At 38.9% G+C, this 13,599-nt stretch overlaps 1 protein-coding gene across 3 annotated transcripts in view; it reads right to left on the reverse strand.

Annotated features, from left to right (window-relative positions):
- The window catches only part of PRKCB (protein kinase C beta), a 619,385-nt gene that overhangs the window by 399,069 nt on the left and 206,717 nt on the right, over nt 1-13,599 (reverse strand). For all 3 annotated transcript variants that reach the window (XM_072603854.1, XM_072603845.1, XM_072603861.1), the window contains exon 3: nt 3,310-3,392. In XM_072603854.1, the coding sequence (XP_072459955.1) occupies nt 3,310-3,392 (83 nt within the window). The remainder of the gene's footprint in view (nt 1-3,309; nt 3,393-13,599) is intronic.

Raw genomic sequence — 13,599 nt, forward strand, 5'->3', positions numbered from 1 at the left:
GACTTAGCCGCTCCAAGGTGATCTGAAAAGTGAGTGGGTTGGATTGGATGATGTCTGAAATCTCTTCCAGTTTGAAATATATGGTCCTATGATCTTCAGTCCAGCATTGATTCCATTTTACAGTGACTTATAAGAATATATGTTTATGTATACATATATATGTAAGTATGCTTGTGAATTTATTTTAAAAAGCAGTTTCTTCACAAAGACCATGTGAGGTAAAGAGTGCAAGTATTATTATTTATTTTATTATTTTATTTCATTATTTACTTATTTATATATTATACATACATATATATTACACATATACATATATGTATATATGTAGATAAGCTAACTAGGTTTGGAGAACTGAAGTTATTTCTCAATGCTACAATGAAAAGAGATAGTTGGTTCCCATCCTTGTGGTGTCATTAATTCAATCCAATTCTATAAATGCTTATTGTGCCAGGCTCTGTGCTAAGCTAAATGCCCTTAGGCACGTCACTAAAACTTTCTAAGTCTCAGTTCCTTCATCTATAGAATGAAAGGGTTTCGAGTACATGAAAGGTCCCTTCTCGCTCTGACATTCTGTGTAATTTGATAACAATCCCCATTTGGAATTTTTAAAATCCTCATAAACCTTTCCTGCTTACTGTGTTTACAGGGACCCCAATCTGTAGATTTTCATTACTCCTTGTAAGGTTCAAAAAAATTTATTATTAGTTTTTCACAAAACAGAAGGAAGGAGAGAAAATTGTTATCATCCCAGTGGGCATTTCTGGGTTGCAGAATGGAAGTTTGACTAGAGATGTGAGCTCCTTGGGATTTGGAAATGCCTCCTATCACAAAAGATAACCTTTCCCACTGATCTAATAACACTTGTTCAATTCGATTATGTAAACACTTGATGCTTTGGATTTTTTTGTGGTATTATTGAAAAAATGCCCTTTAGTATATTAAGGATGACTATTTCCTCACAGTCCATTCAAAATGTATCATTTCATGAAGGGAAGTTACAATAAATGAAGCTTTTCTTTTTTCAATAAAATAAAAAAATAAAAAACCCAACAACATGGGGAGCAGCTAAGTGGCACAGTGGCTAGAACATTGGCCCTGGAGTCAGAAGGACCCAAGTTCAAATCCTGCCTCAGGTACTTACTAGGTGCGTGATCCTGGGTAAGTCACTTAACCCTGATTGCCTCAAAAAAAAATCTACTATGAGGAAAGTATTATTATCTCTTCCTTATAGATGAATAAACCGATATCGAGAAAAGTTAATTACCTTGTGTAGGATTCCACAGCTTTTAAGTCATTGATGTGGTATTTGAATTCATGTCTTTCCAGATTCCAAATTCTGTGCTCTCCTATCACACCGAAAGGTTCCAAGAGAATTGACCATTGTGAGGAAGGAAACTTTCTAACCTTCATGATGCTATCTAAGTGTAAGTTATTACAGAACTGAAAATGATCACAGTTATCAGAATCGAGGCCGGTTTCATTTTGTATATGAGGGAAGTAAAGTCCCAAGAAGCTGAGTGACTCAGAGGTTTGACTTATTGCTTTGTTGATTGTCTTGACTTAAGAACATGATGGAGAAAATGTTCATAACGGAGATTAAACTTAAAAATATATCCCATAGATTCCCCTCTCCTCCAGAGTTAGTTGTTAAATGTTCACCAGCACACCACTGACTGGACTTGGAGCTGAGGGCCTGAACTCTACCTCCAACTTTGCCCTTAATCAAATATGTACTCCTAAGTCATATTTCCAATTCTAGGGCCTGAGTTTCCTCATTTGTAAGATGGAGATAAATATGTAGCATCCCCTATTTCAGGGGACTATTGTGGAAAAGAGAGTTTTGTAAATTATAAACCTGGTACAGGACTTGCAAATAGAAGGTGTTTTAGATAAATGTTTGTTGAATTAAACTATGAACTACTGTCAAGATTTAAAAAAATACCTTTGCTCTTCCAGCTCCCTGAGCTACTCAGAAGACTGCTGAGATGCAGCAGTAAAACTCTGTATGCTCCCTGATAAAGAGCTCTAGAAGGAGAGGGCAAAGTACTCATCGCAGTTCCAGGACAGTCAAATAACTACTCCAAACTGGTGGGATTCAGCAGGATTCAAACAGGTTAACTCATTTATTTTCACAACCCAAATCAGTTGCAGCAGCTACTTACCTCCCTTTAAAATTGATACCATCTGTTCAAGCCCTCATCACCTCCCTCTTTACATTATTGAAGCAGCCTCCTAACTGGACCTCCTGCCTCCCTGTGCCCCCCACTCCCAGGCTCATCCTTTTGGCACTTACTGTCAGAGTAATCTTCCTAATCTACAATTTTGATCAAGCCACTTCTGTACTCAAAAGTCTTCAGTCTGTGAACCTCCATTTCTCTATTCAAAACCTGATTGCCTATGGCATAAAATACAAACTACTTAGCTTGGCATTCAAAGCCCCCTGATAACGCAATTGAGACCATTCTTTTCAGTCTTCCTTCCCACTATTTCCCTTCATATATTTTATATTCTATCAGAACCCAGCTACTCACAGGTTCCAGATCTCATTTTTCCCTTGCTCTCTCTGCTAATTTGCACACATTGTCCCCCAAACCAAGAATAAGACTCTTTTCACATTCTCCACTTTTCAAGGACCTTCTCAGGTGTCAGTTCTTCCATGAAACCTTCCCCAAGTCCCCCAGCTAGATACAATCCCTCCTTCCTTGAGCTCCCATTCTTCTCTGATCTTTCCTATCCAATTTCTGTTAGCTATTTGTTCAAATGTTTTATTTTCCAATCATGTTGTAAGCTCCTTGCAGTACTATTATTTTTGTAACTACATTGCCTAGAGCACTGGGTATTTTTTCCCCCAGAGGTGGAAATGGATGTCCAATCCTGTACTTCATCAGTATGAGGAACTTTTTCATGAGAAAATTCCACCTACTAATGCAGATCAATAACTGCTCTGAAACAGTCTCAAGAGAGTAGCTTGGGAGACTGAGAGATTAAGTCATTTGGTCAAGGTCAAACATCCAGTATGTGTCAGACATAGAACTAAGAACCCAGGTCTTCCTGATTCCAAGGTCAGCTTCCTCTCCACTGTGATGCTGTCTAGTATACATCAAAGAAAACTGGAAAAGGAAAGTAGGCCTTTTCTTTATCCAACCAAAGTGAACTGTCAGTCTTGGAATTCATGCATACACAATGGCCCTCGTTATACAGAGCAGAGAGCATCTCTCCATTTATTTTTTTCCAGACAGACTCTCAGTTTCCTCCTCATAGATTGCCCCTAATGAGCATAATAAGAGGTTAGCAAGTCCAGTTACTTACATCAGAGGCTGGGCCCTTATCAGCACCAGGGCAGGAGAAGGTGACAAATTCATGGCATCTCTTATGGACTACGAAACAGCACACTGTAAGAGAGAGGACAGCGTACATACATACATACATACACAAACACAAACACACACAAAGAGATCATTAAGCCAAGGGGCCAATTCAAAGTTTTTATACCAAATTTGACAGACATCAAATTCAATAAACACATGTTTTTTCATGAGCTATGCCCTCAATTTTCAGAGCACTGAAATCCCTCACTGGGAGTCTTTGCTTTCTGGGGCTTGAGGGTTATGTGGGATGCCTAACTAAGAAGCCCTTTCCCTATAGCTGAGAGTATTCAGAAAGTCTTTCTTCGTAGGATTCTAGAATTTAGGGTTGGAAAGGATCTTAGCTAATCACTAGTTTAGTTTAGTTCCAGATGAGGAAACAGAGGCACAGAGAGGAAACAGGTCTTGCCCACGGTCACAGCTCTTGTGGGGTAGACTTCAGAGTCAAACCCAAGCCTACCTACTCCAAGGTCAGCATTCTTTCCCACCTCCCACGAGTGCCTGTGGAGACAACAGCTTAGTCACAACCAATATCTTAATGTTCAGCAGAGCCCTAGGTACAATGAGGCAAAGCCTTTTAGTGTTATTCAGGGGAGAGAGTTCAGGATTTGGAGTCATAAAACTGAGGTAAATGATGGATTATCCCCATTTTACAGATGAAGGAACAGCCTCAGGGCAGTAAAGTCCCCTGTACAAATGACACAGCTGGTTAATGTTGAGGCCAGGCCTCCAACTCAAAGTCTTCTGATACCAAGTGCAGTGGTTTTCCACAGTGCCTTCCCACTCAACAGAAAACCACCAGCTGAGCATGAGAGCAACTAAAAAAAATAGGCAGCCCTACTAAACTCCGATGGTAAGCTGAGGTAAATGCTAACAGAGTGAGTGATGTAAAAAGGAAACAAGTAATATTTAATGCAGAGTCCTTACATTTAAGATTATCTGAGGCATTTAATACTTCATTTCACTACAGAGCGCTGTAACAATGTTACTGTGATGGTCATTTGTAGGGTAGTACTGTGAAAATAAATGGATGATTAATTTGGAACATATTTTACATACAGCCTTATGAAGAGAGGACCAACCTGGGCAAAGGAATAGTTTTGTTCTAGTCCCAACAATGACACTAATTATATTGCTGCAGAATAAGCAAATCACTTTCCAAAGGGATCCTTTCAGTTCTATGTTCCATGTTCCAAGGCACTGATCACTTCCAACATTCCAAGTTCTGAGGCCACTTTTGGTTCTGACATTCTATGGGCTAAGATTCTTTCTTTAGATTTGCAAAAGAATAAGTTCTGACCCATATATTCTTGCTCCAAGTTCAAAGGCCAGGACAGCTTTAACATTCCATGATTCCATAACATTCATATTGATACAACCTTCTGGAACCCAATCCCTCAATTCTTCAAATTTCTCAAGCAACCCTCCTTCCTCCTTTTGTAGCCTAACATCTTAGATGTTGGGATCGCTCATAATTACCCCATTTCCAAGATCCAGGAAAAATAAATTCCACTCCCCAACCACAACATCCTCTTCCATCATCCCTTCCACTCAAATCTACACCTTGTCCTTATGACAATCCACTTAAATATCCTAATTAACCCATCTATTTCTACTTCTCTGGCTTCGTTTGCCTCTACCACCTAGCCACGGTGCTCTGCTTTAAGATCTCAAGACCCCAAACACTTGCCCTTTCACATTTGCTCCTGGCCTGAGAGTCCTCGTACCTGGGTAACCCTTACAATATCTATTTCTCTGATTCTGTTCCAGGCTTGATCACTGTTGCTAGAGAAAATCATGAAATCAAGGCTGTTTCAAGCACAGTCTATAATCTTACTTCTACCTTCACTGCTACTCAACCACTGCCCTATCCTCTCCTCTCCAATACCTTATGTTATTCTGTACAACTGTTCCCCAAATTTTTTCTTCTTGTCTCACCATCAGCCCCGCCCCTAACTCCCTAACTTACAGCAGATGGCCTTGCCTCCTTCTCTGAAATGGAAACCACCTGGAATGAATTGCTTTCCCCTCCTCCATTCCTCAGCATGGCCATTCACTCTCTTCTCCTTCCCTTCCATCACAGAGTTGTCCCTACAACTCAGACTTAATGCCCACTCACACCTTTGACCCTGTATCCTCTCCCTAAACCTCTTCTAGGACCCTGGCTCCAACATTCATCCTTTATTTCATATGGATCTTGAGTTATTCTGATCTACTGACTCCTCATATGCCTGAAAACATGCATGGATTCTCTAATCTTTTTAAGGCTTTCCCTGACCCTTTTATACCGTGAAGCTGCTAAGCCTAACCCTGCCTTTCCCCTTGCCCTTACCAGGCCCTTCCCCTAGCACTGTCTCTAGGACCCCCTCAACATCCGAGACATTTTCCTTCAGATAAACTCTAATTTATTAATAGCCTTCCTAAAATGAAATACCCAGAACTGAAGACAATACTCCGAACAGCAGAGCAGATACCACAAGATTGTCACCTTTCATCCTGGGCACTATGCCTCTCAATGAGGCCTGAGATTAAATTAGTGGTTTGACGCTGCTGCCACACAACTGACTCATAACTGAGTTTGCAATACACTAACATTTTCACATGAAAACTTGTCTAACCATGTTTCCCTCATACTTTAGATAATTTTTAGAAGTCAAATATAAGAATTTACATTTATTTCTTCTAAATGTAATCTTATTAGATTGTGTTCATCTTTCTGGCTTGTTGAGGTCTTTCTGAATTCTGACACTTTCAGTGAACATGTTAGTGAATCTCTCCAGGATTCATGTTATTTAAAATTCACTAAGCATGCCATCTAGGACTCTTTTTGGGTCATTAACAAAAATGTTAAACAGCCCAGAACCAAAGGCAACTTCTTGTAGGAGATGGGATGTTGAACTGAGTTCAAGTTCTCTCTTGGACCTTACTAGTTGTGTGATCCCGGGCAAATAACTTCTCTGAGCCTCAGTTTTCTAATCTGTAAATTGGTGTAATAGCAGCACTTACCTGACAGGATTGTTACAAAGATAAAGTAAGACGACAGACTGATAGATAGACAGTACTTTGTTAATCTTAAAATGTTTCATAAAATGTTTCATAAATGTTAGCTATTATTTATAATTATTATTTCAAGTTGACATTGACCCATTAAAGATAACTTTTAATCAGCTTATTCTGCTTGTTCCAGCTCCACATCATCGCACATTAATTTAGCCAATATTTCTCTATTTCAGGGGTTGAAATCTATGAAAACATACCCACACTATGTCACACATTAAGAATATTTTTTCCAGTGTAAAAACCATTTTTCCTCTGTAAAAACCATTCTTAGCTCATTTTTCCATACAAATATAGTATATAGTTTCATCTAACTCTCAAAGGGGCTCACAACACGTACACTCAAAAGTCAAGAATCTCTGATTTAGAGATAGAATGCCCTGTCATTTCTGCTAGCACCATTAGAAACAAACACAACAGATTCTGCAGATAACTGGAAAGCTCCTCTTACTCTCCATCCCTCCTAGAAGTGAGATCCTCAGTCTTCTATTTTCTTATTGTTAGGTCTTACGGGGTACAGCTGTGGCCAACACCCTCTCTGCCTAGCCTGTTGGCTACTTGGGGCTAAGTCACCATCCATGTGAAGATCTGCTCACTTGCAAACAGGGGCTTGCAATGAGGCTTCATTCATTCATGGTATTCTTCATGCTTCTTCTGTTGAGATAATCATTAACCCACTCTCATCCATAAGAAACCCTGGGACTAGTTTGGATTTTTCTTTCCTATTCAATCACTTATCAGGCATTATCCATCTCGGTTCACATTATCTTTCACCCCTGTGTCCCACTTTTTATTCCTACTGGCACCTGTCTTGTTTCAACCTCATTACCACTCTCCTGAACTATTCTAATAGCTTTATTACAAGTATTTGTACCTCTACTGTTTGCCTTGCTATTTAGTCCATCCTTAGGTTAACCAGAGAACATCCTACCTGTATTTTGGCCATGTTATTCCTCTACTCAAAAGTCTTCAGTACATTCCTATGTTCTTTCAGGAAAGTTCAAACTATTTTTCCTAGAATTCAAGACCCTTCATGATCTGGTGCTAACCTATATTTCTAGCCTAACCTTATGTTATTCCCTTCCATGCTTCGTCTGATTGGATGCCTTCAACATATGCCATGCATTCACACTTTTGTGTCTATTAGTCTCAGGTTACTCCCAAGGCTCAAAAGGTACCTTCTTCCCCATCTTAACCTACTGAATCCATATCCACTCTTCAAAGCTTAATTGAATTGCCACAAAGAAACCTTCCTTGATTCCCTTTTTTTGATCATAGCTTTCCCCTCTGAAGCCCCAAATGCATTTCTGTAAGAAATGTAATTCTCATACAGCTGCATGTCATAGTTACCTGTCTTAGCACCATATGGGGCAACTAGGTGGCATAGTAGATAAAACACCAATGTCTGAAGTCAGCAGGACCTAATTTCAAATTCAGCGAGTTGCTTCTTTCCTACTTGCCTTAGTTTCCTCATCTGTAAAATGGGGATAATAATAGCATCTACTTCTTTGTAAGAATCAAATGAGATAAGAATTATAAAGTGCTTAGCACAGTGCCTAGCTAGGTAGCAGAGTGAATAAAGTGCCAGAAGTAGAGTCGGGAAGACTCATCCTCCAAAGTTCAAATCTGGTCACCGTGGGCAAGTCATCATTTGCCTTGGTTTCATCATCTCCAAAATGAGCTGGAGAAGGAAATGGCAAACCGCTCCAGTATCTTTGTCAAGAAAACCCCAAATGTGATCACAAAGAGCTGGAGACAACAAATGCAACTCAACAACAAATATGTTATAAAAATAATTATCATTAATTATCCTCTACTAGTCTAGAAAGTCCCTGAGGACAGAAATCCCATCTTACCTAAATTCTGTATCTACCACGTTGGTTGTCTTTTTGATAGCAGTGAAAGGGAATATTACAAGGTTTATGAGCACTCTCAGCATTCCCACTGAACAAACACCTTTAAGCTGATCAAGCACACAATTAAGTCCCTTTAGTCCATTCCTATGCCTTTACCCCTTATGTTGTCAAAATGTTATTGTCCAAACAGAAAAGTGTCTATTGGCAGAAAAAGAACCTGCCTTAGTTCTGCCTTGATATAAGTAAGCATAGTAAACACATCTCTGAAGGACGGCTCCCTAACAATGTAAAGTTCTCAAAGCCTTTAAGTCTCTCAAAGACAAGTCTAACGAGTTCAATGCTTATGTGCATTCACTTTGTTTCAACAGCCATTCATAAAGTGCCTACTAAGTGCAAGGCACTATGCTGGGGATGCAAAGATAAAATTGTCTTTGATCTTAAGGGGCTTAAGATTCTATTGGTGGAGGATGAGGGGATACATTATTAACTTAAACTAATAAATACACAAGTTTACAGGATTTATAAAGCATCAAACTGCACTAAGATATCTGGGACACCCTTGAAACCAAGTTTTACGTAGTCACTTGAAAAGGGAGGATTAACAACTGAGGGGCTCAGCAAAATGTTGCTGTCCAAGGTGGCACTGGATCTCTGTTGTGAAGGCAGCCAGGCTTTCTCCATGGCAGAGATGAGAAGGGAAAATATTCCAGATGTGGGAGAGTATGTCTGAGAAGAGTATGTGAGGTGAAGAAATGCAGGCAATGACTCTATATGCCCCCTTCTTAGGGTTTAGTTATGACAAGAAGAAGAGAAATAGTATGCCAGCTTGACAGGAGGACAGAATGAAAATTTTTTTCTAGGGATTGGGGAGACCCAGGCATATTTGTGGGAAATTGGGAAGAAGTCAGTGAATAAAAATGAAATTAAAGAGAGAGAATGATCTGGGGGGCAATCCTTGGAGGTGACAAGAACACAAGTATGAGCTGGCCTTGATTTAGAATCACCTCTAAATCAGAAACTAGAGAAAAGAAAGATAGGAAGGAAAATGAGGAAGAGGGAGGTGTAAAGAGTGAAGATGGAATTCCAGACAGATTACTTCTCTTTTCTCTGTAATGTTAAGAGGTGACATGCTGGGCTGAGTTCTATTTTGTATTATAATCGATTGTTTGGGTTCATTCCATCAATCATACTGTAAACTCTAAGAGGGTATGAACTAGGTCATTATGTATTTCCATACTAGGTGCTTGAGTAAATCTTTACAGAATTGAATTTACATCCATTTTCTCATTTGATCTCATTTGATGGGATTATAAGTAGTATACATAGTAACACCCTCAATTTACAGATGAGGAAACTGAGGTTCAGAAAAATGATTTGCTAGTTGGGAGCAAGGGTTCAATCCTACTCCAAGTTCAGTATCCTTTCCAACACCTGATGCTACCTATGTGCTAGGCCTCAATAGGAGACATAAAGTGGTATCGAAACAGCCATTTATTCTGATTTTTACTTTACCATGTTAATAAATTTGAAGTAGACCTAACAATAGCTGATCCAACTGCTCATAGTTCTGATGTGCACCTCTCTCCAATCTTTCTCCAATTTTCCTCCTTTTATATCAATGCATTTCTCCTGAAAATAAATTACAGGAAGACTTTATTGGCATGAAATATGTGAAAAGTCTGCGCTCCTTGAAAGAGCTTCCCTGGAGCAATACTCCAAGAATACCTTTAAATTAGTTCCAATCTCCATTCCAAATGAGCTATTCAATTTCTATTCAGAGTCTGAAAGACAAATTCAATGAAGGGATTCAGAGAACTGGTGAAGGTAGGATTGGTCTCTGGGGTGGGAGGTGAAAAGGGATTTTCTATATTATAGGGTCCTCTCAACAGAACCAGAGATAATATAGACTCTTGGAATGGAAGCCAAATGGGACCACAGAAAAGAGAAAACAGTATATCAGAAATGAATGCCAGAATTCTTGAGAGAGATGATCACCATAAGCTAGCATAGCTTCATTAAGAATGTCACAGACAAATCTCATTGCCTTCTTTGAAGAGGTTACTGACTCAATAGACACAGCATGCTTAGATTTTAGCAAAGCATATGAAAAAGTCTCTCATTTTATCCTTATGGACAAGTCAGAGAGATGTGGAATGAGTGATAGTGACTTGTGGCCAATTTGTATATACTAGGTTGAAACTTTAGTTGCAAATAGTAGTGATTAATGAATTAATGTCAACTTGGAAGGAGGTCTCTAGTGGAATGCCAAGTGAATCTATCTTTTCACCTGTGTTACTCAACAGTTTTATTAGTCTCTTGGATGAAGACATAGACAGTGTGTTTGTCAAATCTAAAGAGGACACAAAGCTCAGGAAGATCTAATGTCGCTAATAAAGATCAAAAAAAGAACTCAATGGTCTACCAATGGACTGAATCTAATAAGAAGGAATTTAATAAAGGAAAAATCCTACACTTGACTTAAATATATCAAATGTACAAGTACTAAATGGGGGACAAATAGCCAAAAATACTCATTTTTAAAAATCAGAACATTTAAGTGCAATATAAGCTATATACAAATTAACAAAATGATACAGCAGCCCCCCAAAAGTTAATGCAATATTGGACTTTTTAAATAAAATCCTAGTATCCAGTACGAGGGAACGTTGTAATCCTGTTATACTGCTTAGACCCCACCTGGAGTAGTATGGCTAGTACCGATCATTGTTATTCCAGGAAGGACATTGACAAGGTGAAGCCTTTCTGTGTTAAGGACTTGAGAGAACTTCAATCTCAGACATATAAGAATAGGTTCAAGAAGCTTGGGATAATTAAAAATATGAGGGAAATATGAAAGAAGAAGGTTTGGACTTGTCTCACTTGGCCCCAAAGGACAATGCTAGGAATGGATAAAAATTACAAAGTAAATTTCAGCTAAAAAGAAGAAGTAAATTCTTGACAATTAAAGGTATCTGAAAATAGAAAATCTCTGGATTTCTGTGTGTGTGTGTGTGTGTGTGTGTGTGTGTGTGTGTGTGTGTGTTATCCTTCATTCTTGAAGAATACCATGACATCAGGGAGGGTATGACATGACTTGTAATGAACTGGATTTAAGTGAGGGAGAGCTGTGCAAAATCACCAGCCTCACTTTCTCCTCCAGAGCCATCTGGGTCTAGTGGCCAGATATATATGACTAGAGATAGCCCAGGATGCCATGGGAGACCTTGACCTTCTTAAGCTAAGGGCTTTCCTAGTTCTCACTCTGAGTGAGAACTTCACCTACTCAGTGAATAAGGCTGTTGAAGAAGTGAGTCACAGGAAGGGCCTTTTAATAAAAAAAATCACACTGGGAGGGAAATTGTTTCTCTGGATTTCCTAAATGGAGACTGGATGACTACTTATTATATGAAAAATTCTTGCAGTAAGGATGTCTTGTACTTCAGGCATGGATTGGACTCTCTTCTGGCAAAGCCCAAGGGATACATAGTAGAACAAAGAGAGGATATTTCTTGCACACCATGGTCATAAAATAATACTGTCTGGGGGTGAAAGGTTTTATGAGTCAAATTACCATTTCACCATTGACTACTGCTTGCCCTTCATAAAACATTTCTGTGATCTCAGTGATAATCTGCCCATTTGCTGTCTGGATGTTGGTCACTCCATAAGTACTGGCTGGCATTCTCTTTAGTCTCCTTGATTGTAGCCCCACTGAATTCCCTTAATCAGCCTATATTCTCATTAAGAGCAGGGATTAGATCTATTCCAAAACAGATGATTTTAGGATTATGTGAAAGAGATTTTGGAACTAGGCATGGTGGCAAATGCCTGTAATGCCAGTTAGTATGGAGTCTGGGGCTGGAAGATCATTTGAGCTCTGGGATTCTGAGATGAAGAGAGCTATGATGATGGAATGTCTTCATTAAGTTTAGCATCAATAAAGTAAACCCCTATGAGTGAGGGGGGGCACTAGGTAGTCTAAGGAAGTCCAGGTCAGAAATGAAGTTCTCAAGGTAATCAGGAAAGAGATTGGGTCTATGAGTAGCCTGGACCAGATGGAGAGACAGAAATAGGGAGGAAGGGAAGAAAAAAAGAAGGAAAGGAGGGAGAGAGGAAGAGAAAAAATAAAAGCAGAAAGGAAGGAAGGAAAGAAAAAAGAAAAGGACAGAAGGAGGAAAGAATCTTTAGATTCTCTAGGATATAGAATATTAGAGCTCAAAAGGACCTTAGAGATTCACAAATCCAATTCTCTCGTTTTATAGAAGAAATGTGATCCAAGAGATAAAAGCACATTTAACAGGTGATTTTAAAAAAATTATTGAAGTACCTGGAGGAGTAGAAAGAGAATAACAAATACTGTCAAGGAAATATATATTCAGAAAAGGCAGTAGGTTTGTCACATTGAGAGAATAAGGGATAATAAAATGGATTCCACTGGTACTTATGAACTATAAAAATGCATGGAAGGAAGCCTCTAGTACTTTGATCAAATCTCTGTGCAGGTAGCAAGGAAGGATAGAGATCCCAAATCACCCAGAATAAGAAGTCATGGGATTGAATTCTGTACCACTAAAGGGACTGCTCACATTATTAACAGTGCAGACTCACTAAAGTCTAAAAAGTGGAAAAAGCACTAATCTTGGAGACAGCCTATATCCCCAAGCTTCTCCTGGTATATGGTACATGCACCAACCAAACTGGTCTGTTTACTGCACCTTATATCAACATTTCAGCTCCTACCTCTTTGTTTTAACATAGTCTGTTCCTTATCTCATGGAATGTTCTCCCTCTCTCTCTCTCCCTCTCCCATCTCTTTCCCCATTTTGTTCAAGTTGGAAACACAGGGGCTACTCATATGTACATATATATATATATATATATATATACACAACACACCTGTGTATGTCTATATTCTGTATTTTTCTATGAGATGTTATCTCCCCAAGTAGAATGTAAGCTCCTTACAGGAAAACTGTCTCACTCTTGTGTTTTTATCCTCAGTGGATAGCATAATATCTTGCACCTAATAAGTATTTAATGAATGCTTGTGGACTGATTGATTGATTCTTATTAACTGGGCCATCTGACCTGACAAGTCACTCTCTCTTCCCTGAACCTTAGTTGTGTCTCCTATAAAATGTTTGAGATTTTTTTCCCCTTACTTAATTTAATTTTTTAATTATTTTTTTCCCCTCCTTAACCTTTATAGTCCTTTCTGGCTCTAGAATGCCAAGAGTTATATAAATGTTAATAAGTTACAGGCGATCACATGCCAATACTGCACCCTAGATCTATAGGCTCTTAGTCCATCACTCTTCCTA

This window comes from Notamacropus eugenii, chromosome 1, assembly GCF_028372415.1.
Source record: "Notamacropus eugenii isolate mMacEug1 chromosome 1, mMacEug1.pri_v2, whole genome shotgun sequence".
Classification (NCBI taxonomy): Eukaryota; Metazoa; Chordata; class Mammalia; order Diprotodontia; family Macropodidae; genus Notamacropus; species Notamacropus eugenii.